The 17,288-nt window shown below is 34.8% G+C and overlaps 1 protein-coding gene across 4 annotated transcripts in view; it reads left to right on the top strand.

Moving 5' to 3' along the window:
- LOC140799324 (cell cycle checkpoint protein RAD17) overlaps positions 1-15,715 on the top strand; it is a 28,319-nt gene extending 12,604 nt beyond the window's left edge. Inside the window, exons 5-12 of one of the 4 annotated variants that reach the window (XM_073153614.1) lie at positions 98-157; positions 982-1,084; positions 1,180-1,490; positions 1,606-1,987; positions 6,204-6,329; positions 10,097-10,310; positions 10,398-10,458; positions 14,962-15,715. In XM_073153614.1, the coding sequence (XP_073009715.1) occupies positions 98-157; positions 982-1,084; positions 1,180-1,490; positions 1,606-1,987; positions 6,204-6,329; positions 10,097-10,310; positions 10,398-10,458; positions 14,962-15,207 (1,503 nt within the window). In that variant the 3' untranslated portion in view covers positions 15,208-15,715. Of the gene's footprint in view, positions 1-97; positions 158-981; positions 1,085-1,179; positions 1,491-1,605; positions 1,988-6,200; positions 6,330-10,096; positions 10,311-10,397; positions 10,459-14,961 lie in introns of all 4 variants that reach the window. The other 3 variants (XM_073153615.1, XM_073153613.1, XM_073153612.1) reach the window with 3 other exon arrangements.
- Positions 15,716-17,288: the final 1,573 nt, after the last annotated feature.

Here is a 17,288-nt window from a genome sequence, read left to right as displayed (position 1 = left end):
TTCAATAGGATCAATTATCTTTTGATATTAAAGTTTACCTTCTCCATTGTGAACCCATTACTAACACTTTGAAAGACTTACCTTTATTCTTTATTAGCAGCCAAGTTGGGGGAACCATACTCTTGTTCTCACTGGACAAGCTGGAGTTGGAAAATCTGTATGTTTTCTTTTCTCCTCGTAATCTCTCTTTGTTTTCTTCTTTGCAGAATTATCATTATATGTAGTTGGCCCTTATTACTTAAATTGCTTTCCCTACTGTATCACCTGCAGCCTGGTTTTATGAAGGATTTCTAGGTCACTGGGATCTTTAGCATTAGATGTCAGGTGCAGAAATATACTGTAGTTAAAGTTGAGAAGAATATAGGACATGCTAAAGTTTAGGAAGGTAACCAATATGTGGACTCCTGTAGACTCCTACAGTATTTATGTTCCAATCCAGTGATAGCAAAAATTGTTGAGTAGCTTAGATTGTTATGAAGTTTAGTGTATGTTGGTCTTTTACATGTGATTTTCTTTTTTTTTTATTTAGCTAATTAAGAGATGGTGTGTTGGATCATTGAAGAAGGCACAAAATCATAAATATCTGTTCAATTATAATGTTAATGGAATGTTTTACTGTCCCTTGTGCTTGTAGTTACTGAATATTTTCTGAGGGATAGTCCAAGAAGACTAGCTTGTCTTGGAGAATAGACTAATCGGGAATCGGGATATTAATATTTGTTTACTTGGGTTGGGGTGATTTTGCAGGGAAATTTCTTCAATATTGATTTAATATTTTGGAAAGATGCTTGTAGTCACTACTGTTATCTTTTGGCTTAAAAATTCAGTAGTCATTTATGGAAAACATTCTACTTTCCTGAATTTGCTGATCTTTAATCTGAATAATTTCTTCATTTCATCCTTTACCAAATAGTTTCTTTTTCTGTACATTTACTTATTTTCTAACTACATAGTTTTATAAAGTTGTAGTCCTCCTTTCAGGCAACTATTCATGTAATTGCGTCAGAGCTTGGAGCTGTACTGTATGAGTGGACGACTCCCACACCCACACTTTGGCAAGAACATGTGCATAATGTCAATTCAGGTGCTCTTTTCTGTTACACAATTCATCATTTGGAGCTACTTGGCTTTCTACATTTACTTTAGAAAGCATGCAACTGATGGTAACTTCTTTCTTAGGTGTACATTATATTTCGAAGTTGGAAGAGTTTGAAAACTTTGTTGAGAAGATAAGAAAGTACTCATTGCTTCAATCAATCAGCTCTGCAGAACCAAGGAAACCAATTATTCTCTTGATTGATGACATCCCTATGACAAATGGAAGAGTTGCTTTTGTAAGATTAAGGAAGTGCTTAACAGATCTTACCCGGTGGACTCAAGTTCCAACAATTATATTGATTACTCAATGCCATAAAACTGAGTCTACTGGAAGCTCAGCATTCTGTTGGGAAGAGGTTGAATCCTCACTTCAAGGAGCTGGCGCCCATAAGGTGCCATTTCATGTACTGTTTCTAGGAAATAATAATCACTGAACTAGGCAAGAAATTTTGTTACAAAATTTTAGTTACCTCAAATAATCGAAACACACTAGTAAATATATTTCAGGTCACCTTCAACCCAGTTACCGTAAATTCCATCAAGAAATCTCTTGTTAGAATATGCAAAGAAGAGAAGTGTGATGTGACTGCTGAATTGATAGATCAGATAGCAAAAGCGAGTGGAGGTGACATCAGACATGCAATAACATCTTTACAATACTATACTATAAAGCCCGAATGCTGCCCTTTTTCTGGATCAACACTAAGTGCTACTCAGTCTGAATTAAAATCCAATAAGCTCGAGTGTTCGTTGGTCTCAAGGCAGGAAGAGAGAAGCCTCAATTGTATGGTATCCTTTCCATATGGAAAAGATGAAACACTTACATTGTTTCATGCCCTTGGAAAGTTTCTGCATAACAAGAGATTGGCACATGATGTTGTTGATCAGGGTATGTGATACTAATTTTGTTATTTGCCTGATATCTAGTGATACTACATGAGTTGGGCTTTCAGATTCGTCCCATAACATATTATATCATTTTCTTTTAAATTGAACTGGGAGCGAGGTTTCTGCTTAACATCTATGTTTTTGTTTAGTGGCTTCTTAATGGCTTAATGCATCAGATTGTTTCAATCTTTTATAATTTTTATATTTGACCCTTTCCATTAAACTTTTTTCTTGTTCAGAATATTGTAAAAGGAATTTCAGTGATTTGATAACTTGAACCTGATAAAGAACTTGCATTATTGTCAATAATCACTTTTTAGTTTACTGTATTCTGAAATATCTTGGTCATATTTTTGTCATGTGCCATGCTAATAAGCTTTTTTTTGTCTAGTAGATTTCCTTAACTTCCATGTGGACATTCTTCTCTAATTATTGCTATGAACATGTAAAGATTATGAAAGATTATTATGCAACCAATTTCTCATGTCATTGTTTTTTTACCACAAACATGGTTATATTTCTTTGTTGTAGTGTACCTAATAAATCCCTTATTTTCAGACCTGCCAATGATAGTACTGAGAGAAAGATATCCTCATTTAGTCATTTTCACTCTTGTCCTTACTCCTTACAATACAAACTGCGATTTAAATGCAGAACAATCAGTGATTTCCTTTTTCATCATCCTAGCGGAAACTTTGTCTTCATGCTATGTTCCTATATGCACTTCATGTGTTTCTCATGCACTAATTGACTTCATTATAATAAGGTTATAAATATCCAAATTTACAAAATGCATATTGCCTCCATGTTCACGGAACCTTAGTGAGATACTTCAAACTTTTCAAATCTCTATCGAGTAAATAATTCATCAAATGAATGGATATAAATGCAGGATACTGATATTACTACTCACATAGATGGAATATGCCTATGCTCCACTTCATTCTTCCTAAGGTTCTCTACAATATACTTTATATTGTTTTAGTATCTAGATCCTTTGATATTCATATTTGTTGTAACTTGTAAATGTTGGTAGGTTTTTGGATTAACTATATTTCAATGGCCTATTATGGTTCTTAATAGAAATGCATGAATTTATTTTAATGACTTATTTTTTAATTTCAACTTTTCCTTTGTCAACTATTTGTTCTATCTGTTTATTTCTGAACCGCCTTTATTTCTAGATGTCAAGTGGCCACTTGTTTGTCTGTCTACACCTACACTCTTTTAAACCTTAAACGTCAAGAAAACAAAAGAAAAGAAAATTCATATAACCATTGAATAAATGGCACCATGATGTAGGTTTCTTAAAGATTCTAAACAATAGTCATGTTCCACGAAACACGGATACTTCAAAATACTTCCCTTATGTATTTGATATGATACTCGTCCAATACTTCACACATATCAAATACTTCCCCTACATATCATATTTTTGGTAAAAAATGATACTCTTGGATACTTGGTTACTTTTGAGAGTTCAGAGACATGTCAAATTAAAAGTTCTTGATTAAGTCGATAAGTTTCTATTTGCAATAAAACCTGTCCTAGATGTTATTTTATTTTTTATGAGTTATGAATTTGAATTTTGAAGGGAATACATATTGGGATTTCATGCCACAAATGCATAATCAACGCATGGTTTATAGATAATGTTCTTTTCTGTTAATATATTTGTCTAACAATTTGCTATAAATGACTACTTTTGTTGATGTACAAGTTAAAGATGTGCTTAAGCATAAAGTATCACACATTATAATAATAATAACCTTAATTTGATATAGCTCTGCATATGGCTTTGCCTGTGTTTGGGTGTAAGAAGATTAGGAAGTCTCTGGAGGAGAATTGAAGGAAGAGGGAGAAGGAAGCTATGGCCAGCCACCTACTATGGTTGGCACTGTTGCATCATGGACAAGGGAAGAGGCCATGCAATGGAGAAAAAGAAAGGAGTAAGAGAGGAGAAAAAGCGGTGAGCAAAAATTAAGAAAGAATAGAAGGAGAGGTGGGTAGCCAACAATTGCAACTCAGGAGCTTGATAGCAGCAAGGAGTAGGAAAGGACAATATGGTGGAGATAGCAGCATGACTATGTTTTCCTTGATGTTGGAGATTAAGGGAAAAAAGAAGTGAATGACATGGCCAACAGATGGCCTTGGGAGATTGTTCGTTGAAAGCCAAAAAAAGTAAGGAAGAGAATGATACCTTAGTGGGGTGTCAGGGAAGGGAGAGAGAGTTGGGCAGAGGTTTTTCATGTCAGCTGTTGAATTCGCATAATTATGATTAAGCCCTAGTGTGAAGTTTTTGGTTGCATTACATGTAAACTAGTACTGTGATGAAGAAATTTAGAAATTAAAATATTTAAGATAATTAGTTCTAAGACCTATTGGGGTATACGATTTTTGTAAATTGAGGTGTCAAATTGGAGAACAATTTACTTTTTATGGATAAGAATTTCTAAGAGGGTGTATTTTTATTACCTTGGATTATAGTTCAATGAGAGAGAGAGATACTTATGCCATCAATCCATCTTCATTCGATCTTGATCATCAGATTATAAGTTCATTCCATACCGGACCAGACCGAAGTATTTACAGAAAGAGGAATGAATAACCTAAACGGAATAGACAGAGACGACAGAAGTCGACTGATGGAAGTCTAAAGTGTCACATTATGACAGCCCAAAAACACGGTATAGATAACATTGGATTCATTCATTCTTATATCTTTCAATCGGTCTCAGGTCTGAGGTCATAGCATCCTTGCTATTCGAATGTTGCTTTGCTAATGCTCGGCCGCGAATCCCCTCTTTCTTCGTTTATCAGAGTGCTGGATCGGACGAATGATGAGCGTCAGTTATAGAACTAGAGTAGGATGTCTAAAATGGGAAAGTACTTTTGGTGTGTCATGTGATTGTCATATCTCTACCCCTTAAGATGAATATGGCCATAAGATTAACAATGATGTATGGATCAGATTGTTGAGCAATTAGAGAACATCATATCCAAATGTTTAGTGTTTCCAAAATCAGGATGTTTGATGTAAATGAGTGGTACTATATCAGTAGATACAATAAGAGATAAGTCTATGGACCAGTTACAACTAGAATCTATATTTGATAAAGTAAAGTTTATAAAGTGTCATCATTTACTTCCTTAATTTCTTGTAGTATATAGTTTCCCTCGGTAAATTCATCCAAAAAACTACTTCATTTCCTGAGCATTATTAGGCAACGATGGCCGTGCCAGAGGCACAGATTGTGCCGTAAGAGAAGGAGAGAAAAAGGTAAGGGGTACCCATCTTTGCCGATCGCCGCTTGCCATCGCTTCGTCGGGTGCCCTAGCCCGAGAGAGAAGAGATATATCGAGAGAGAGAGCAACTTAAGTTTTTAACCCCTCTCTCTCTCTCTCTCTCTCTCTCTCTCTCTCTCTCTCTCTCTCTCTCTCGATATCTCTCTTCTCTCTCGGGCTAGGGCACCCGATGAAGTGACAGCGACGGCGAGCGGTGATCTGCGACGGGTAGGTCGACGAGGTTGATGGTGAGTGGTGAAGTTATTAGGAGGGGACGACACCCCTCGTGCCATGTGTCGGTACGCCGCCGGCATGACCATCCATGCTATTAGACCTCGTTTGCTTTAGGAATAAGGTCAATTCTAAAATAGATATATTATTTATTATTTCTAAAATGAGCTTTTTATTCTAGAAATAATTATTTCTATATTTACTTGTTTTCTGAAATAAGAGTATAATAATTATTTTTGACGTGATATAAAGTGAAGAAAAAGATAGAATTTTTTTTTTGAAATTACCAAAATATCCTTTGATTTGATATAAAGTAGGTTGATGTGATAGATATTAATGTCAAATTAGTAATTGAGTTAGTAGGTGGTATAAGTTGTAATTTTGATGAATAGTATTTGTATCATAGAATATGGTTATTATAATGCTTAGCTGTTATTTTGGAATAAGGAGTTGTAATCCAGAATAAGAAAAAAGTTATTTCAGAAGTGAATGGGGGGTTAAAGTTTATAATGTGTCATCATGTACTTCCTCTATCTTTACATAAAAGCAATCTTATGCAATTTAAAATAAATAATACTTTTGATCTAGAGCAAAATATTCTCAATAGGATCTTGTTCATTTTTATGAATTGTACTGTCAACTAATACCGGAGCTTCATATGTCTGTTGGACTCATAAGGATGATGTCATTTGATCCAGTAGAACCAGATTCATACACTCTGCAAGAAAAACTTAGAAGAAATCCACTGAAGATGGATGATCCGGAAAAGGTTCTTTCCCAAGCACATGGGCAAGCACGGTCTGTTGTTGAGTTTCTCTATGAAAATGGTGATTATTGTCCTGATTTTCCCTTCATTATCTTTAACAGCACGATTTATTAGACTTTGTTTTTTTTTCCTTTTGATCATTTTTTTCATTAAAATTTTGTATGAATTAGCCATTCTCTAAATATGTATGCCACTGTTACATTAGTTAATGTTTCTATGGCTCCATTAATCTCACAACGACTTAATTTATTCTTTTGGACATATCTTATCATTCTTATTGTAAGATTCGTAGAAAAGGGATTCTCAATTTGCCATGAAAATTAAATCTCCTTATTAGTTTTTGATGGGCCTCATAGGGTGAACCAATACTTATAAAATCATTTATCTTTACAAAATGATGTGGTAGTTGATGCTGAGCTGTGTTTTGTTTATACAAAGTACTCGTTTTTTTATGTGGAAAGCATTTACCTTTGTTAATTTTCTAGAACTAATAGGATATTTTTTTTCAGATGTTGACATGAAAGTTGATGGTGTACTCCTGCTACTTAGATCATGATTCTACTCTATTTATGTTATTATCTCATACATATTCAGTGTTCCTTTTCTAATAGATTACCATCTAGTGAACATTAAATATCTTAATTCATGAATCATGAGATTCTTGTAACCAAGGACTTATAGGAACCCGTGCTAGTTGGCTTAATGTTCATGTGTTGACTGTGCTGATATGCACATCTTGCCTGAACAGGTTGCTTGCGCAAAGTTGCTTGTATATCTTTTCTGCCCCAAGGCTGTGAATATCTAGGTTGTCTCAATGGTCTCTTTTACATGAGGATCTGATATCAATCATCTTCTTCCTCGCTCTCGATTTGATTAGGTTTGGAGGGGTGGTGAGAGCAGCGATGATTAAGTGGTGGCAACAGTTGGGTCTCTCCCTCTCTTCCTCTCCCTCCTCTTGTGGCGGTGGTGTTTGTGCTGGATGGGACTGTGCCACCCTGTGCATCTCCTTTGGACAGGTTGTCCGCACAACTAGTCCTGGCAGCACATGTTGGGCTAATATTTGCATATTTGAGTACATGAACAACATAAGAAAAAGGGACAAAATTGGATGTATGATGACATGAATGAGGACAACATAATTTTCTACAAGGAACGACGGCAAATATTAGAAAAATATATAAAAACAAGTATACTAGAAAGTAGAAACAAGCTCTTTTAGACAAGAGAAAGAAATGATAGAATCGGCTAGATATACTAGTAGATGCAACCTATAGGATGTTATTGCCAAGGTTTAAAAAGAAAAAAAAGGACAAACTGAATGTTAGTAATAAAGTTGCACTTACGGTTAACCCTATGGAGATGCATTTGACCATTTGTGTACCTTTGCATTTACATTTTAGCCACAAGCTTTTAGCAGACTTAACCAGATCCCTTGTATCGTTGAGGTTTACCATAAACTTGTTCTTATAATTCTGGTGTTGGCATCTGAGCTTATCCAGATGCTGCAGAAGATATCTCTTCTATCATCGTGTTAAATGGAACTTGGCATCCTTTTTGTGATAAAATGATAATAGGTCTCATTAACTCTTTTCCTTTTGTTGACCTGCTCAATCTGTAGACTGTTGCAATATGCTATTACAAGCTTTACATAGAACTTGCCCTAGTCTTCTCTTTCGTCTACTTATCTCCCTTCGTCTCTTTTTGCCTCAACCATCTTTATCTTCTATACGGTTCGCGTCTTTGCCCGCTACTATAGCCGTAAGCCAATCATAATCTAGCCATATACCATATCAATTTGGCATCAGAGCTTGAGTACCCCAAGCCAGTCCTTATCACCCTTCTTTTGGACATCCTAGGCAGATCCATTGGTGATCCTTGGCCACCCTTAGATTGGGTCATATCATCTTACGTTTTGGTTAATAAAATACTATATAATATATTGGACTTTTGTTATGAATGGTAGTTCTTTAATGAATAAATTAGAGGACTTTATATAGTATCATATGTAACAATAATATATTAATCAATTAAGAAAATGCAAGTAAACAAGTTCCCTAATATATGTGTAGACATAAATATATACTTATATGAGCTATGTATCATACGCATATTGTATCCTTATTTTTCAAAATATGTTGTATTAACATATTTATATCGTATCGTATCCCGTATCTGTATCATATCGTATCATATCCCGTATTCGTATTCATGCTTCATGGGACTAGGGCTTGGTAGACTTGATTTGGGCAAAACATTAGAATAGGAAGATGCAAACAAGTAAAGTAAATCACAGTTCTGACTTCTGATAAATATATTGTATTAGCACCACTGAGCAAATTGTGGGAATTTTGTCCGCAGGAAGACTACTAATTTGCTATGTTCTTTAACTTTATGATTGACTTTCTAGGAATGGCTTGATTTGTTTATTACTTGTGCTATGGTTATTGATCCTTATGTACTCAGGTGATCGACTTGTAGTAGATTTTTCTTATTCATTTTTCACATTGGAATCCTATATGCAAATGTTATTCAAAATTGGCAAGACAATTATTCTTGCAATTTTCCAAGATAATATTAAATAAATCAAGCCTAGAAGGACTTATGGTATATGAAATATCCTGGCCAAGGGAAACTTAATAAAAGGTAGGTCTTCCCATGAGACCCACTAGGATAGTTTCCATTTATAGAAGAATACCTTACTGATCACTGTCTGAGCTCATGCTACTAGGATGCCACCAATATTTTTCGTGAATTAGAATTAGTGGTCATAGATTTATAACTAATCTTTGATAGTGGAGCTATATTCATCCTTATAGAACAGGACGAGTTCCTGCATAACTACTTGTGCTTATGGATTGCCATGTCAGCGTAATATTGGCATGGGGCATGAGGTTGTCGCATGGCACCTAGTGGAAGGACAGAGCGAGATGATCTGCAAATAAGTTAGACTACTTACCGTGTTGCGAAGCATTTGTCATTGGTCACACTCTCCTAGTTGCCGTCGCCCTCATCCTTCTCCTCTCCATGCTCTAGAAGTGAGATCGGAGAAGCCAATCGGAAGGGGGTTGATAAGTAAATGGATATACAAAGCGGATCTAACTTAAAGTAGCAGATCAACCTCTAGGGCATGGAGAGGAGAAAGATGAGGGTGACAGCGACAGTGAATAGGAGAGCCTCAACGACGAGGGCGTCATGGTAAGTAGTCTCCCTCTCCCTCTACCTCTCTTTCTCCACTCTTTTTCTCTCCTCTCTTACATAGGGTCAGGCGGTGGAACCTCTAGTATTGAGATATAGTTGGCAAGTGGCACAACACAGCGGGAACCTCTAGTATTGTGGTACATTTAGCAAGTGTTGTGGCACATCATGCCATGCCACAGGCATGACAATCCTTGCCTTTGATGAACTGTAGTTGAAAGTACCAATCCTCTAGATTGTCAGAAGTTAAAGTTATAAGACATTCTTTTTTCCTAGTGTGTCCAAGTGTCTAATCTTCCATTTCTAATGTTAACTAATTTCTATAGGCAAAATTAGCACCAAATTATAGACGGATTTTGTGGAATGAGAGTGATATATTTTTCCACTATTCATTATGCACTTATTAGGAAGGAAAACCAAAAATTGATGTCATGCATCATCTAGAATCTTATTGGTTTTGCTTGATTGGATGCTGCTATTTGCAAAGTGATGGTAATGGACACCAAAATCTTTTAAGGCTTGTTTAAGCCTTAATTTTGTAAAATTAGTGCTTAAATCCGTGTTAAAATTGACAGTTTTCAAATTAAGTACTTCACCTTTTTTGATGTAATATGTCCCAATTTTCTTCTTCAGTTCTTGATTTCATAAATGATGATGCGGTGGAGAGTGCATCTCTCGTCATTTCCTATATCAGTGATGCAGACTGCCTTCTTGCTAGCAATCTACTGTCATCTTCATGCCTGGTGAAAAATGTGAGACATGAATCGGAAAGTCTAGCGCACGGAATTGCTACTTCAGTTGCAGTGCGTGGAGTTCTTTTTGGAAATTCACAGCCTTCACCATCAAGGTCTACTGTTTGTTATTTAGGTTACTGTTTGATGTATTAAGTCTGAACTCTGAAGTTAAAGGTACTTTTCACTGATTTGTCACACAGGTGGCACACTATCCGTAGTCCGAGGGTTTGGCAAATTGAGCAATCTTTCCGGTTTAATAAGGTACATCTATTATCAGGTCATCTTGTTGCTATTTATCTTACCAAACTACACTGAATTATCTGTTTTTTCTGTATTTGAAATAGTAATCTAGTCTGACTAATATGAAGTTATATGCTTCTTATCTCCTAATATGAAAAATTCATGCCTTTTAACTCTAAACATGTGCATATATATAGAAAGAAAACATGATCTGCGATTCAATTTAGGTTAGTCAAAATAGATTAAAAAGTAAGTAATGTGGGTGTCAATGTTAACCTGTGTCAAGTGCTTGTTGCCTACAGGCTAGTAATTTGTGGCATAGAGGACATATTGTAAGTTATATATTCTATTCTTTTAGATTCTGTTTGGTTGCAGATAGACAACCTGTTTAACCCCCTTGTCCTTCCTATCAAAGAATTTTGAACCATAAATGGATGGGGCAACTTTTCTTGTAAGCGCCAATTTTTTTGGTGTAACCTGGTTCCATAGTATAGTTTGACCAAGATTTAGGCATTGAGATACACATTATGTCCTAGTAATCAAGAATAAGAATACAATTACTGCAACATTAAACTGTATAATCTAGTACAGCCCATTCTTCTTTTTCTCTTCTTTGACATTGCCTCGTTGACCTTGGGGAAGTAAGATTCAAGAGATTTCAATGCCTTGACCTTCTTTTTCTATGTTGGTTGTGAAAAACCTTCGAATAGGAAGATACAAGAAACAAATTTGCATTTCTAATAACATTAGTATATTGAGTTTGACTCTTTTAAGTTTTAACTCGTAGTCTCTTTATCTTTTGACAATTTCTTCCCAAATGTATTTTTCTTTCCTGATAATTGGTGGGCCCCAATTCAGCTTATTTATATGTCATTATAGTTATATCATGATTTTATAAGCTGGCTTTACCCAACCCTTACTGTTAGTGCCATAGTAAAGCTGAAAATAATATAATTGATATTGCAATTCAGGTAGATGAATAGTTGAAGTGTTTCATTTATAATGATCTCAGCAAAAGTTTTTCATGGTAGCCTAAAGAAACTTGATGGATTATTCATTGTCACCTAAGCAAACTAAGTTAAGACTTAAGAGATAGGTTCGAGAGTGAGAGTGGGAGGGTGGGAGAGAGGGAAAGAAGGAAAGAAGGGGATCTTTTATTTGTCTGAGAGTGAAGAGAGAGTTGGAGAGAAAGAGAGACAAAATTGAGGAAGTAGTATTTTTTTTGGGTTTTAAACTTCATATTTGAGTAATATATATTTTATTATTATTTTTTACATTTTATGTTTCTTTTTCTGTATTTTAAAATAATTTTTAACATTTTACGTAATTAAAAATAGTTCGATACCAAAATAGCCGATAGGTATTGTTTTTTTTCGAACGCTTGATTCTGATCTCAATCTCGATACTTGGAACTTTGAATTTAACATGGTTTCATAATATATATCATGAAATAAATAAACAAGCGAATTTAATCTTTTCGTAAAGAGAAAACTTCAAGATCTCATAAGCAATGAAAGGTAGTAGTCCTCTTCAATCTTGAGTTCAACTCGTAGAAGCAGTCTTTTCATTAATGCCAGTAGTCTAATATGAAGCATGAATACTTTGTTTACCCCTCCGTACTGGTAGATATGTATCGGATGCCGATATGGCACTGATACGGTGCAATACATATCGGATACGATTGGAGGAGTATTCAAATTAAACAAGAAATTAATTTTCTAATACGACTTTGATATGATGGGATAAGGCTCTGATATTATAGGATACGACTCTAGTACGATTGGATACGGCTTTGATACGACTGGATACGGCTCTGATATGGCTTCGATACATTTTTTAATCATCCAATCCTTTTTTTTGCTAACAAATAATATAAGACATATACTTTATATGTATATATGATTATCCAATTCTTCATGATACTTTTAAGGTTTTGTTTATTGGATAATGAATTAAACATATAAATTAAAAGCCATTTAAAGATTCAAATTAATTGTAGATTAATAGTTGAATTAGGTTTTAATGTTTTACTAAAATTTTGAGTTTCGTATCTATTTCTGTTACAATATTATTCTAAAGCTTTAAGCATCTAGATACTAAATCTATAGCTTTCTTTTCTTTTATCTTATCATTTATGAGATATAATTATTTTTACCATAAATTATATTTGTTGACAACAAATTAAAAAAATATTATTTATTTACTTATTCGCGAATCCATGTCATATCCATATCCCACTTTTAAGGATTTGTCGTATCCCCGTATTTCGTATCCGTATCTATGCTTCATAGGTTGGCTACATATATCTTCCCTTTGCAGATTCCATGTTGGAAAGAGCCTCATGCAGTAGGATTCCATGAGTGAAATTGCATTTGCATGTCTAATATGCAAGTTAAGAATTTAAAATTCTTAACTAGGTTCCTATACTGGTCAAGTACATTTTCTGCACATATTTTCAACAGTAAAAGTTATCATGCTAGATTATGTTATGGATGAGTTGTTACGAACTAGATTTGGATTGATCTGGACGTAAGAAAATTTTAAAAATTTGTATGGTGGTAGCCTCAGTAGTTAGAGTTTTAATGGTTTTTTGTTTTACGTAAATCGGAGGTCGGGATAAAAAGATATAAATAAAATAGTAGAGGAAAGTCAGAACGGGACAGATTAGTAGATATTCAATGTTGCGGCGGTCGTCGGAGTGTGGCGGATGGCCAAGGGTGGTGGTGGACGACCGTATAGTAGGGTGACTCGTCGTAGAGAATGGTGGCTAGGGTTGAGGTGCTTGGAAGGGTTCTACGGTTATGATTTGCTCTTATGAAGATAAAATGATCTAACAACTACAATAAAACAGTAAATGCGATAATAAAAAAATAATTAAATTTAATTAATTCTCAATGCTTGGATACTTAGATTCTTAAACAAAGAAGCTGAGCCTCTCTATATATGGAGGTCGGGTATAATAAGTTCTATTCGAACTAGCCCTAAAGGCTTATACGATTCGAACTAGAACTTGCCTTAGAGGCTTACATGGTTTAATTGGATCTGTTTTAGTAGCTTACATGACTTAACTAAATTTGCCTTAGGGACTTATATAACATAAGTAGACTTGTCTAAATGACTTATATTATGAATTAATTAAAAGATAAATAGACTCGATTCACGGAGTCTAATGTTTTCATGATGCAATCCGACCTGACCTGGTTCGCATCAGTGAGACGATGGGTTTTTGAGGTAGAGTTGAGTTGATGTGATTTACATGCCATGCAATGTATATTCAAAGTCTATTAGCTTTGGTTGGTTTCTTAGTGGAAACCAATATAATTTCGGAAGACTACTAACTCAGTTATTCCTTATTTAATTTTTGTCATTTACTAATTTCTTAATATTGTCATGACTAATGATGATTGAATTACCAATGGTTTCTTGAATATTTGCTAAACAGAATTACAATTACATATTTTTTGAGAAACCAACTAGGAGTATGGTTTTCATATACTCATGTAGAGTTTATACTTGTAACTAGCCATATAGTATACCCAAGATTCAACATATGAAATTATTGCATGGTATATATAAGACCATGCTTCCTGGTTTCCTGCATGATGCAACACCATCACATTCCTTGAGGCCATGTTATTAATCCAGATAATGAAAAGTTATTTGCACTGAAAACAAGTCAGCAAGTCAAGTAGAAGGTGTTACGAGGGGGTCTAACTGAGGTATTCAACTTTCAGACTTGGAATCATTCAATGACAGCATAATGGAGATATGTTGTCTCATACCAAATCTTGATGTCACATACTATCAACACGATGTGAATAAATGCAAATATAGACTTTCATTCAATCTGATATAGAACTTTTCTGTTCCTATGTAAGTAGTTATCTGGCAGTTTTGTCAGAGTGCTTAATTTTTTCAACCTTTTTAGTACTTCACTAGTCATCCTAGTCAAAATGAAAAGGCACTTGAAGTAATACGTTATTTTCTCAGTTTCACTTTTTATGAAAATAAATAGCCTTGATTATTAGAATGATTATGATAATAATCTTCTAATTTTGTACTTATTTGATGTTAGAAATTTTTTCTACTTCTTTGGTTGCCATATATATGGGCTTTATCACAGTAAGATAGCAATTAAGATTTGCTGAAATTCTCTGTATGTTGGACCTTACCCCTTAATAATTCCTTGAAAGCAATTTGATTTGACTTGTGGAAAACTAATTGTACGTTCATCTCAACTATTGATAAGCTGTACCTGGCTCTTGTTTGAATAAGCACATGGTTTGGCCCACTTGTGACATTGAATGAAACTATTTGAAATTTTCCTTCTTGAACTTGAGCAGCTTTCCCTGCGCGAATGTTCCTGAGGAAATGCCTTGGTGATTGTGATGATTAGAAATTATGATTAGCTGTTTGCCTGTTGGTATCTGTAACTAACCATAATTATCTATCCTGCCATCTTATCACTTCTGAAGTTTTAGATTGTCTTTGTTCTTTCTGAATTTTCATTGTTGGAATATGCAGGATCAGATGCTTAAGGAGAGATTTGAGAACATAAGAACCTCTGGTTCATATATGTTATCCGACATAGCAACTGATTTCAGGCCCACTGCAAAATATTTGACTTCTCAAAAAGTAGTTGGTATTCATACATGTGAGGAACTTTTGCAAGACGATGATGTAGAGGATTACTCAGATTGGTCAAATATAGATAACTCCGAAGGAATGAACTCCGATAACAATGAAGAAGATGATATAGAAGATTGGTAAACCATTCCATGTTCTTATATGCAACGTTATTTAACTCAGTCTAATAGACAGCTAGCCCAAGCTATTGCTTGGCATTGCCGCATGAGAAACCTACTGCTCCAATATTAACATTTTGCTTGAGAAGCTGTTTGATTCCATCAGTGATGTGCTTCAGTAGTGGGAAAGATTGGTCTATTCAGTACCCTTGCCTTTTACAGCTCTGTATTCTGTTCTAGGGACAGCAAATGCCTCAAGCTACCATAGTTCATAGGATCTAAGACTATGAAGCAGCTTATTCAGGTCGGTCAGAATCCAACATCCACAAGTTCTCTTCAGTTGGAGTTTTTAATGAAAGACTTCATACTACCAAGCCCTTGAGAAAAGTATGCAAATATGTGATGTTCTCGATGCAATCTTGTAAGATTACCAGTTTGACATACAAAGATGGAAAGCTGAGCGTAACATCTTCTATGTTACTTGAATGAGAACATTGTAAATATTTTGATGTAAATGGATGCTTGATTGTGTACATTGTTGCCCTAATGACTAAACACATAACTTGGCAAAAACAAAGCTGTGAACTGTCAAAAGTAATCACCTTCACAAAGTTATAGGGTTTCTATGATAGTCGGCCCGAATCCGGCTCGGCCCGCCTAATGATCACCTCAAGGAGCAAGTATGCAGTTTGTTATGCTGCAGGAGAATAAATAAATCTCTTCTCTCCTATATTTTATTAGTCATTACTAATGAGTATACAACCGGAAAAAGACAATTGAAGATCTCTCTCTACATTTAATGTAAAGAGATATCCTCAAAATTGCTGCAAGGGCAGTTTTGGTACTTTTGAAGAATTTTGGGTGAAGCTGCAAAAAACACTTAAAACGGTTAGTGAGGCAAAATTAAAAACATTTATTTTATGGTGCATATCTCCCCAATATTTCTCCGGCGAAATTTAGTTTATCACGGAAAATATTATTAATTCTCCTCCTAATCATCGCCTCTAGATGTATGTCTCCCCGAATCTAAGTCCTTTTATGTTGGCTTTGTTTGTTTATTTTTCTTTTGCTCTTTTTTAAGGTAACAATACTCTAGTATTGTGCTATGTAGGGGATGTAAATGAGCTGAGCTTGAGTGAGCTATTTTTTAGCTCGGCTCAGCTCAACTCATCTTCCACTCGATAAGACTTGAGAGCTTGATGGGCTCATTTGGGCTCACAACCTGAGCCCATGAGCCTCACGAGCTCATGGGCTTTTTTGATGGTTGGATGTCAAGTGCTGGATTCGAAACATAAAATATATTAAAGATAAGAGAAAATTTTAAATCCACCCTACATTTTTACTATTTTTTGATTAATCTCGTCTTTGAGTATATTGCAATTCAACTCCTTATTTTTCCCTATAATTTTTATACACTTGAGTTACTCAATTCAACTATTTTCAATTGGAATAGTATTAGAAATTTTCCAATGGTATTATAGTTTTTTAATTAATAGTGTTACATAAACTATAAATTTGAGTTAAAAGGTAATAGTTATTGATGTAATAGTACACTATTTTATAAAGATTATAGGAAAAATGAGGAGTCTAGTTACAAAATCCTCAAAGACAGGGTTTAATAAAATAATAGTGAAAATATAGGGTGTGATCTAAAAAATTTCTTAAAAATAGAAAAAGATACAAGATTTATGTCGAAAACTAACAAAGAAAAACATTGTGCGAGCAATAGTTTGAGTTTGGTAACCAAGAAAAAATTTGTAGCACTTCGGAGGAGGTGAACTAGAGGTTAGAAGGGGGACTGATACAAAGAGAATTCAAGAAATTTCAAGTTTATCATCGGGGAGTTTTTATTTTCTTACGGAGCATACTTTCTATCAAAGTGTGACGACAACTATACATAAAGATTACATCAAAGTTTGATAGCACCGGAGGAGCTGAACTGATGTCTACATCAACATCTACATTGATACTAGGAATTCTATAGTTTGATGCACGTTAGGACAATCATTGATGAGTAATCTATTTCACCGAGTAGTTCATTGACGTAGAAAATTTGTGCAAGAGAAGGATTTCAATCCGAGAGACCGTTTAGAGCATGGTGAGAGT

Source organism: Typha latifolia, chromosome 12, assembly GCF_019914945.1.
Source record: "Typha latifolia isolate L0001 chromosome 12, TyphaL0001v2, whole genome shotgun sequence".
Lineage (NCBI taxonomy): Eukaryota > Viridiplantae > Streptophyta > Magnoliopsida > Poales > Typhaceae > Typha > Typha latifolia.
The sequence above is the reverse complement of the archived record's forward strand: the minus strand, read 5'-3'. Positions and strand labels throughout refer to the sequence as shown.